The sequence below is a fragment of the Gasterosteus aculeatus genome, chromosome 21 (genome assembly GCF_964276395.1).
Source record: "Gasterosteus aculeatus chromosome 21, fGasAcu3.hap1.1, whole genome shotgun sequence".
Taxonomy (NCBI): Eukaryota; Metazoa; Chordata; class Actinopteri; order Perciformes; family Gasterosteidae; genus Gasterosteus; species Gasterosteus aculeatus.
This window is the reverse complement of record NC_135708.1, coordinates 9,705,814-9,716,251: the sequence shown is the minus strand read 5'-3', so window position 1 is coordinate 9,716,251 and position 10,438 is coordinate 9,705,814. Positions and strand designations below refer to the sequence as shown.

General features: G+C 46.1%; 1 protein-coding gene across 1 annotated transcript in view; it reads right to left on the bottom strand.

Moving 5' to 3' along the window:
• Nucleotides 1–1,983: 1,983 nt before the first annotated feature.
• The window catches only part of adarb2 (adenosine deaminase RNA specific B2 (inactive)), a 134,707-nt gene continuing 126,252 nt past the window's right edge, over nt 1,984–10,438 (bottom strand). Inside the window, exons 9-10 of the mRNA XM_040167633.2 lie at nt 6,210–6,391; nt 1,984–4,664 (exon numbers count right to left, since the gene is read on the bottom strand). Of these exons, the coding sequence (XP_040023567.2) occupies nt 4,488–4,664; nt 6,210–6,391 (359 nt within the window). The 3' untranslated portion in view covers nt 1,984–4,487. The remainder of the gene's footprint in view (nt 4,665–6,209; nt 6,392–10,438) is intronic.

The window sequence follows — 10,438 nt, the reverse complement described above, 5'->3', positions numbered from 1 at the left end:
TGGTTGATGTGCCATCACCAACAGGCAGATGGTAATGCAGACGCAATGAAGGCAGCTCTGGATAAGCTCCTCTGTCCTCCTCTCAGTCTCCATTCAACAGATTTACTTTGGGGTCGAAGGTGATCTGCACCCTTTTCGGCTTGCATGAATTCAAACGGTATCTCAGCAACCTTCACAGCAGAGCTGGTAACAAAAAATGTCCTGGAATGTCCCCGTCCCAATTCAGCCCGTTCTCATCGCAAACTTTGTTTAGACTTAATTCTGCGGTTCTTCTCTCCCCACTGGACCCACTGATGGTAAGCACAATGGATACTAAAGTCTAACCCGAGATCTGCTCAATGTTCCCATTTCAAAATGTGTAGCCGCTGCTTTTGCATCTGCCTTAACTATCAAACAAATATACACATACATTCATCTTCAGAGAAGTACTGTTAAAAAAAAAAACAATCCAAAAAGTTTTTTTGGTAACAGTTATGGCCACGAGGAGTAATCGGCGGTGGGTTTTGCACAGATTAATTGCTGAAATGTCTCCTATTGAGCATAGTCAGGGAGACGATCGGACGAGGCCGCGCAGGAAAACAGACCATGACCCTGTTATTTTTACCCAGAAGTGGCATGAATGTATCTATTTTAGACTGAATTAATTGCAAATTTACATTACTAGACATGAATAGATATTATTTCAGATTTGAGTCCAAAAGTCAGCATCAGGAGTGACGGATAAGTCAAACTCCCATTTTCTTGATGGTATGGATGATGTTTTGTCAGCCTGTGCTATTATTTTGGAGATTTGTCAAGTTAATTTTTTTGAGGAGGTGATTTTAATTGTAAGGTTGAGGGGGGTGGGGGGGGGGGGGGGGGGAAGTAACTGATGGTCTTGATGTTTAGTTTGGATTGAATGGATGATTTAAATTGCAGATATTCAAAAAAGTGATTGTACCCAATGCTATACATCTGAACCAAGTGGGGGAATGAAAAGAGGGTATTGTTATTAAAGAGTCATGTCATTACACAAGTGCAGAAATTGTTCCATATAAGAGTTTGAAGGTGCAAAAGTGATGTTTGTGATTTTGTGGAATTTCCACCAGGCTGAGTTTCTGCTATTGTCAGTGTTTTAAAACAAGAATGGCGTTTAATGGATTGGCTGAGGAAAGGTAGGTCTGAATCTGAATGTCCTTACAAACAAATTGATCTGGTGGATCCATTTAAGAATGTATTGAAGTTTATTTGCTAGTACATCATATAAAAAATGTGGGCCCTCAAGTCCCTATTTATTTTTTATTTTTTTTAAGTGGTGTCTTATTTTTCCAGTAAAATTGATTTTAACTTCATTTAGAAATACAGTAAGTTGCAATTGTTGTTGCCAGCCGGTTACAGTAAACACACAATGGCCAGTGGGAAAACTCTGACCGCTCAGTTGTCTGAACACAACACGTCATCCTCAGTGTGTTACGGCGCTTAGATTCCATCGCGACGCAGCGTGACACAGGGAGCGAGAGGATCCGGTGGCGTTTTACCTCTCCTTCCTCGTCCACTAGATTACAGCTGGCTGGCCGTGACCAGCCACTGCAGCAAATTGTCAATTATGATGTTTATTGTCGAGCACAGCCGACGCCACGGCCTCGGGGGCGAAGGGCGGGCGCTGCTGAGGAGGCCCACCTCGATCCCCTCCTCTCGCCTTCTTCCTCGCTTCCTTCTCCCTCCAGGCTAATTTGGTGGCCGGGTGTGTGACACCTGCCACCGAGCCGAATGGAGATAACATTTCCCCATGGATTTCCCCAGGGAGACAAAGGGGGAGGGAGGCCTCTTTAATATTTGTCGGGATGCTCCCAAGGGCCGTTGGGGATACGGACAGGTGGAAAAGGCCCAATATCAGCACCCAGTATTTACATTTTTTGTATTAGTAATGACAGGTTCTTTTAGATTACTCATTTCATGTTCTGACATCAAAGTAAGACTAGACAAAAAACTATCAAAACAAGGTAAAATTACAAGATTTTGTGGTTTTATTCACATATACAATACAAACATTCACTTTTTGTTACTGAAGTGCAATTTACAGACTTAAGCAGCAGTTCTTTAGTATCCTTTCATTTAAATGATATTTAGACATTTGAGGATCTCGGTCACATATTTTTCACCATTCTTTTGTACATATGTACACTATTAGATACAGTATTGCATTCAGACATGCTTATATTTATTGTCTCTTAAAATAAATCTGTCTTTATGGCTTTTACAGCCATTATAAACCATGGTGTGAATGTTGTTACCTCTGTCGACGAACCCCGTCGAGTTATGGAGTGTGTGCTGACGATGACCACTCAAACAATGAAAATCTGCAACACGTGTTGGTGGAAAACAAACGCTAAATCTCTGCTCTGATGCACACAGACAGACAGGTTTTCACCAAGTCTAATCTTTAAGTGGGAGCAACGTAGCAACGCGAGACCGCATGACTTCCTTGGATCGGGGCACCCAAAAAGGTTCATGTGGCTGCGCCCCGAGCACTCAGACGAGGATACAGTCCCCCTCGTCATGTCGCCTTTGGAGTCAGGGTGAAATGCATAATGCCTTTTGGGGTGTGGCTTCATTGAGAAAAGGGACCTTTCACAACAGTGAGTCGGTCGGGATTTGGCGTCATTTGGATGAGAACGCGCACACAGTTGGTGGGTTGTTCGGTCATTGTCAATCCAACCGCAGCCGCGATGAAGCAGGACAGCTGAGCGTGTGAGCATTAATCCCAATAATCAATCAGTAAGCCTTTCTTTTTGAAATTTAACTTCTTAAATAAGTAACGCTATGACAAATAGAAGTTTCTGAGGGCGTCAAAAACCACTAACACCACATAGACCTATTAAAGACCAGTGAAAACTTTGGCCTAGTGGCCGTGGAGTCACATGCAGGGAAAGTTCTCCCTTGTGTGTGGTCAACGATCATGCTTGCCGACCCGTCCTCGCTTGATGCAGCCACACCGGGGGCTCAGTAAGCAGGACAGGGAGACAATGACAGGGAATGACCACTAGGTGTCACTCTCATTACTTTGATTTAGTCCCTCTACAGTTGGACATAATACAGCAATGACAGAAAAAACACAGCCATGATCACAATGAACACCAACATTTAGCTGCATGAGAAATATCTTTGTTCACATCGTGAAGTATGTGTAGACATAAGAAATTGCGTGAGATACAATGGTAGTGATCGTTACTCTCCATATTCACCTCGCTGATTTTTTTTAACTGGTGTGGGTTTAAGTTTAAACAGTGTTTCAAGTTCAAGGGGCAGTTCAAGGGGGTGTGGCTTTACAAAACTTCCACCTCGACTATCTGTTCGGGGCGGTCGTGACCCCACAGAGAAAAGACACATCGATAAGGGGTCAGCGGGGCCTCGCTAATGACTCGCGACCTAAAGCCACTCTCATTGGCTCCCGTTCAGGTGTACGGCAACGGAGGTCAACCAGGTCACAAGACACAAAGAGAAGGATGCAATTTGTATGAAAGGGAGGGAAAAACTCCCCTTCATCACCCACAGCTGTACTTAGGCAAAGTCATGGCTGCCTTTAAGCACCTCAGTGTCGGCGAGCGATTGAGGTAAGGAGAAAAAAAGAGGGTGTATTAACCTGTAGTCTCGTCGTGTTAACCTCCACCGCGCTTGAAAGGCGGGGGGGGGGGGGGGGGGGGGCGTAGGGGTGGAGGGGGAGACGCGAGCGAAGATGAGAGTGACAAAGAGGACGGCGGGGGAAATAGGTAGAGGACTAAAGGAAATGTAAAGGGGGGCGAGGAGGGAGAGATGGAGACAAAAGGAGGAGGAAGTCAGGAGTCAAAGGGTGAGTCAGAGATGGAGGACAAAGATAGAAATGAGAGAGGCAAGGTGAGGCGGGCTGAAAGCGATGTTGTGTCCCTCTCTCCTTTTCCCGCTCTTCCTTTCTCCTTCTTCTATCACCCGTCACGCTGACAGGGCCGGTAATTGGACGTGGACCCCTCTCTCTCTCTCTCTCTCTCTCTCTCTCGTGCTTTTTCCTTTTCTCCGTCTCTCTCCCCCACGGCTCGGCTCCTCAGCGGGAGCCTTGGGGCCCGGAAATAGCTGATGACAAGATAGCGGCTGCCTTTCATTCTGCTCAAGGTTACCCCACCCTTCCTTGACAGCCGAAGAGGGGGTATTTAGGTGTGTGTTTGCTTAAACGTGTGTGCTTGTGTGCTTGAAAAAGTGCCCTAAAAAGGAAAGGGTCCATCTTTTTATGTGTGTTTTCCTTTCAGCCCGTCCAGTTGACCTTCCTCTTGTTGTGTGTCTGTTGGGTGGAAGGGCGGCCCGTCCAGGATGACACACACGCACACACACACACACACTGGTGACAATAGCTGTGACTTTAGAAGATACACCAGTAAACTTCCAGGTATGAAGGTGTAACAGGATGTTGATAAAGAGCATGACGCCATCGTACCCTAAAAACAATGAAGGTTAAACAAACACTCTCTCTCTGGTCCTCAGACCGACAGCAGGAACTGTTCCTGCTCAGGCGGTTTCTTGACCCAGGTCCCGAGGCCCGTTTCCTGCAGGGATCTGAACCACTGCTGCTTCACTGTCTGGTAAGGACGTGCCGCCATCTTGGCGTCGCAGTACATGAGCTGGCACTCAGCCGAGCTGAACACGTGGATCCCCGACTGAAGAGGGCAAAGTGAGCAAGGAAAAAAGGGAGGAGGAAAGAGAGGGAGGCAGAGAGAGAGATTGGGAATCAGATTAAAAACCTCACAGAGAAAGACATGAAGACAGGGAGGGAAAACCAAGAGATGGGGAATAAAGTCGGGGCAGAGAGGCTAAAGGTTCCTTAAAGGGGGGAGAGAGAGAGAGAGAGAGAGGGAGAGGGAGAGCGAGCAAAACAAAACGAATGAGCCGGCACAAATGCATTTGGGTGGGGTCGGGGGGTGGTGGGGTGGTGGGGAGGCTTCAACAGCTGTGTAATCTCCCCATTTAAATTTCACAAGCAATTGAACAGTCTCTGTGCTTTTTGTGCATTCCTATTGTCGCAAGGGGAAACAATGAAGATCCACGGAGAGACAAGTGGGGGGAGAGAGAGAGAGAGAGAGAGAGAGAGAGGGATGGAGACGCAGAGAGGGAGAGAGAGGGAGGGGGAGAGAGTGACAGAGAGCAAAAGTTTCTTTTGGAGATTAGTGCGACTGCTCTTCCGTGGCCCTCATGTACTGCGCGCGGGGAGCACTTAGGGTGGGGGCCTCCTCGAGTGCTTCTCCAAATAATTATGGTTTCATAGTCATTATGCTTTAACGGCCGCCATTAGGCAATGCAGGCGCTGTCTGTTACATAAAGTTTCGGGGAAAATGAAAGTGCAGCGTTGAAGATCCGAGCTGCTGGTTTCCGATAAGTCGCAAAGAGAGCAGATGTTGCAGATGTTGCCGCGGCCAAATTTATCCACGGCAGAGCGATAGCTCACCTGCAGCCACGTGGTTTGCTCTTAAGGGATCGGCTGTTGGCACAATCGTTACTGTGCGGATGTGCTTCCCTTTAACTCCTGATGGCAAAGGATGGCGCATTGTTTTCACTACGTAATGCCTCTAGATATCCAGCAGAGGAGTATTTACAGGACCGAGCCCGGGGAGCAGAGTGGGGAAACAGACACTTATTCATATGAAAATGGGACTATTGTTCTCACGCAGATTAATTAAATAGTACATCAGAATATTTTTTTGCGCGAGTAAAAGATACACCTTGGAAGGTGCTTTTTAATTAACATTTAAATTAGTGTGACATTTTCAAAGCCGATATTTCGACATGTCATAACAAGCGAAGCACAATGTAATTAATAATATTAATAATGGCTGTATTCCGTTGAGTTCTGCCAGTGCTTTTAGTGTTGTGCATGTCGGTAAAGAGCCATCATTAAAGTCTGCTAAAATTCTGCTGGGGAAAAAGCCCATTAAGGGAGGTGACACACTGGCTTTGTCAATATTTTGGAAATCCCCATTTCCTGTAATGATGTCCTGAAGTACGCACGAAAAAATAAATGAAGAATAATGTGAATAATTTAATTTACATTATTTATTTTTTATCCTCTAAGCTTTGTGAGACACGTCCGTAGTTCAGGGTTTAACTGACCTGCATTGACATTATCAATGTAGAGCACAGAACACAATGAAGCCCCCCCTCAGACGTTCTCTCTCCACATTGATATGTTTAGCTGTGAGATCCCTCACCTTGCGGTAAAGTCTGTTCCAGCGGGCGAAGAGGGCGTGTTTGCAGAGACGAGACGGTGTCCCCGAGTCCCGTCTCCGTCCCGTTGCTGTGTTGACCACCTCCAGCTGGGCGTCCCCCAGCGTCCAGTTGACACTCACACAGGAGGCCTTGCCTGGCTGCTGATTCTCCGCAGTGCTCAGCCCTACAGAGAGAGAGGCACTGACTTCACATTCCAGGTATTCCCCAGTAGCGGTTGATGATATCAAATTTGTAAAACAAAATATAATGCACAATCCAAGTGGAACCAGTATGGTTATCGGCATTTCTTCTGTCACATCCCCCCTTTGTTTTGTGCTTCGTTTAACCTTCCGTCACCCTTTGCTCTGCCTCTCCCCGAGGCTAATGGCAGACGTCCAATTCTGCCTCACTGCAAGGAGCCCAGTTGACCACGGCCCCGGCTGTTCATACCAAGCTTTAGTTTACCCACAGAGAGGGGCGAGGGGGGGACGAGCATGGAACACGTTCCTGTACGTCAGGTACGCCACAAACATCATCTCCAGTCGAAAAGACGAAGCCTCCCATGCTGTCTGTCTCCGTCCCGCCCCCCCCCCCCCCCTCTCTCTGCCTCAGAAACAATTAGCCCCGCTAGCAAAGTAGACAAAGCGCTCAGTGGAGGAAGGAGAAAGAGAGACAGAGGTGGAGGTGACTGTCACATTGGCTTCTATGTAGAGATAAGCTGTCTGCATCGACAGGTGTTGGCAGAGCGGAAAACAGAGCTGACGACAGGTTGAGAAATGAGAAACGTCCCTTAAGGGTCACCGCGGGTGCATCGCACCAGTTCACCTATATGGGGAATAAGGAAAATGAAGCGGTTGTGATTCCGGGTCTTATGTGCTTTATGTTTTTACTGCTGTCCTTAATGTAAAGAGAGCTGTATAAGGCGGCATCACTGACCGCTCGTCATTTCAGGACCCCTCCAAAGACACTCCCACACTCATTACATATGGAGCAAATTAAATGTTGAGAAGTGTTTAGTTATACTAAGCTAAGCTAACCAGATGCTGGAAATATGTCTTTTCATCTAACCAGCCAATAAGCATGTTTCCTACAATGTCCCGCTATTTCTCATGACTCATCAGGACTCACAGAAAAGAGCAAATTGCTCACCTGTTTTTCTGGGTAGGTAGAGTGGCTAATAGAGTAGCTAATAGCCAAGTTAACATGTAGCATCTGGGTATCTGCTTGAATCCAATCTGTAAAACTGTCTTCAGAAAGGAATCGCTGTCTTGAATTTCCAACCCAGTTATTTATTATATCACAAAATCTGAAAGGTACCTCAGCAGAGATTCTGTGCGACGGGTGAACAACAGTTGCCTCTGATCTCCCCGTCTGACAGACAGCCTGTTATAGTACAATACGTGATGTACAATACCATAATACAAGCCTGCAGATCATCTCCCTCCTTGCCACACTCATTTTCCTGTCGTCACTCTCCCATTCACCGACCTCAGCTCTTCTTTTCTCTAGCTGCGTGGAGTTGGAATGAATCGCCTGCCACAGTAACAATCCTCCAAGTCTCTTATTTCCCATCTCTTCTCGCACCTCTTTGAACAAAAGACCCAATCCATCCTGCCTTTCCCTTTCTCTCGCTCCATTCATGGCCCATTTCACCCTTTCAATGGACTCGACTCTTCTGCTTCTCTGATAGATTTGATTCTGCCCCCCAATGACTGAATGAATGAATGAATGAAAGACTTGATCAATCGAAATGAGTATTTGGCAGAGTCATAATTAGACCTTTTGGGTTGGGGATTCATGACTGTACAGTAAACGTGCCACAATACACCGCAGTATGTTTATGTGTTCACATTGCATCTATTTTGCATTTCTGTAGTACGGCGAGGTTTCTTGTGAGGGTGGAGCAACAGCTGTGTGAAAAAGATGGTCTTCAATGTTGGTCTTCAACAGAGGCTGTTCCTCAACTGTGGTTTCTAAAGGAAAATAATTTACATCTACAAATATTTCCGCTCAAACTAGTTCGTCTGAACACGTGACATGTCGACTGTGCCCGCAGGTGCCGGTGTAAGTCCATTGGTTGCCCCATCACTGTGTGCTTTGGATCGGCCACCAGACAAGAACAGCAATGGAGGAAAGAACACCACCTCCTCAGACGTCTCCCCTCTGGGGATCCTCAAATATGCATATACTTTTGAATATATATTTATATTGTGTAGTTGTAAATATTTCACTTTGTCTTTCGTTGTTTTGTATATATTCCTTGAGGGCCTTTTTATATATTCTTGTCATTCTACTGTGTTTTTGCAATTGAGAGCATACGCATACATACATGGTGAATAAAGCAGATTCTAATACTAATTCTAGTTACAGAAAAACAATATAGAACTCTCACACACATCCAAGTTACTTTAAAATGAACATATATAGAAGAAAGTTCACTAGGTTACGGGTCGATATGTTGGGAAAAAACAAGTATCTCAGTATCTTTTTTTTCGGTTTCATTGTTGTCTCGTAGTGACTCATCAGCTGGTGTCTGAATTCCCTTTCGTACTGGAGAGCATTCATGCTTTTATCCTCAGAATAGTTGTGGTGAACAAAATCAGCATTAGTAATAAGGGAAGGGAATAAGTCCTCCGCACTTCTCAAAGTCACAAACCGGACTTCAGACGTCCGCTCCGTGGGGGCGTTGGACACAGCTGGAAACGCCGCTCGCTAATCGCTAATGGTTCTTCTTATCATGCGATCAGTGCGTGACGAATCAGGGAAGGACACATCGTGACTGCAAAGACCCAATCAAGAAGCAACCGCGGGGTTCTACATTATCGTTTCCAAACTTATGCACCCTGGGGAGTGTTTTTAAACCGCCGGATTAGTGCGGACGCTCAGTGTAAACATAGCGAAATATAGTTCTTCCAAATGCTAATGTAATATTGTGGATGCAGCCCGAGAGGATGCCAGCTCAAATCTGTCTAGCACTTGATTAAGAGTCATCCTCACTCAACTTTATTCAATCCCAAATGCATTCAATATGTATGATATTTACTTTTCTGTCCCCACAGGTGTGCAGCTCTCCAACAGCCATAAAGACCAGTGAATACTTTAACCATCAACCCGAGTCCTTATGGATCTGTCCCTATTACGTCATACAAAAGTTTATAAAAACTGTCGAAGCAACCTTCCATCACATGAAACCAACAGGCCTCTACTCTTGGCTCATAGCAGTGGCGCACACATTTAGGCAGCGATGCCTCACTCTGTAACAGACAGCTGGGAAGCACGCATCTTAATGAGCTGACCCTGATTCTATTTCCTGTCCTTATTGTTTTACCAGATTCTTCTTATGCTAAAACGGCGGAGCTCTGCCACAGTTCCTGTTCACGCTGAACAGCAGGACGCGGGTGGAAGACGAGTCAATGCGCCCTCGGGCTTCAGGTGTAGCTGCTTTGTCGGAGTGTGATAAGACCGGGCCCTGCGATCCCCGGGAAGTTCCTCTGGGGGGTGTTTTATTTTAAATAACCCCAGACACACAATAGGGGAGCTCATCAGAGCCAATGAAAGGACAGAGGGGGAGATGAGAGGCGGTGGGGGAAGGTGCACAGACATCCTGCCTCGCCCTCCCCCTCTCCTCCCCTCGGCCTGTCTCCCTCGCTCCGCCCGAGCTGCATTCAGATTGAATGGCTGTCTGATAAGGGCTATGATTACATTGATTTGGTTTAGGGCCATCTCCACTGTCTGTCCATCGCTCCTCCTCTCCTCCCGTTGCTTCGCCCTTCTACCCTTCAATAGACTGTAGCTACCCGAGCTACTGCAGGCGCAGTTTGCGCATAGACAGAAAACACGCACAAAAAATGGATACGTTCATTAAAATAATGATGTACTTACGGCAAGGCTAATTATAGTTAAAAATAATGACGTTGAATGAAGTTATTGAACAAATCATGAGAAATGCTGGCTGAGGCCGTGGTTGGAAGAGTCAAGGATAAATTTGTCCCAACTATCATCACCAGAGGGCAATTCGGTACATTTATCAATCTTGATGAGGATGGGCCTCGCAAAGTATTCAGCCTCATGGCACCTATTACCTGGAGCACAGCCCTGCAATGCAAAGAGCTCCTATGCGCTTCAAGAAGCATACTTGAGGGGGGATTTGGAGACCGTATCACACTCTAGTGACAAAAAAGGGAAGGAGGCAAAGTAACAAATGGCATAATGTTATTTCATTTAGTTGTTT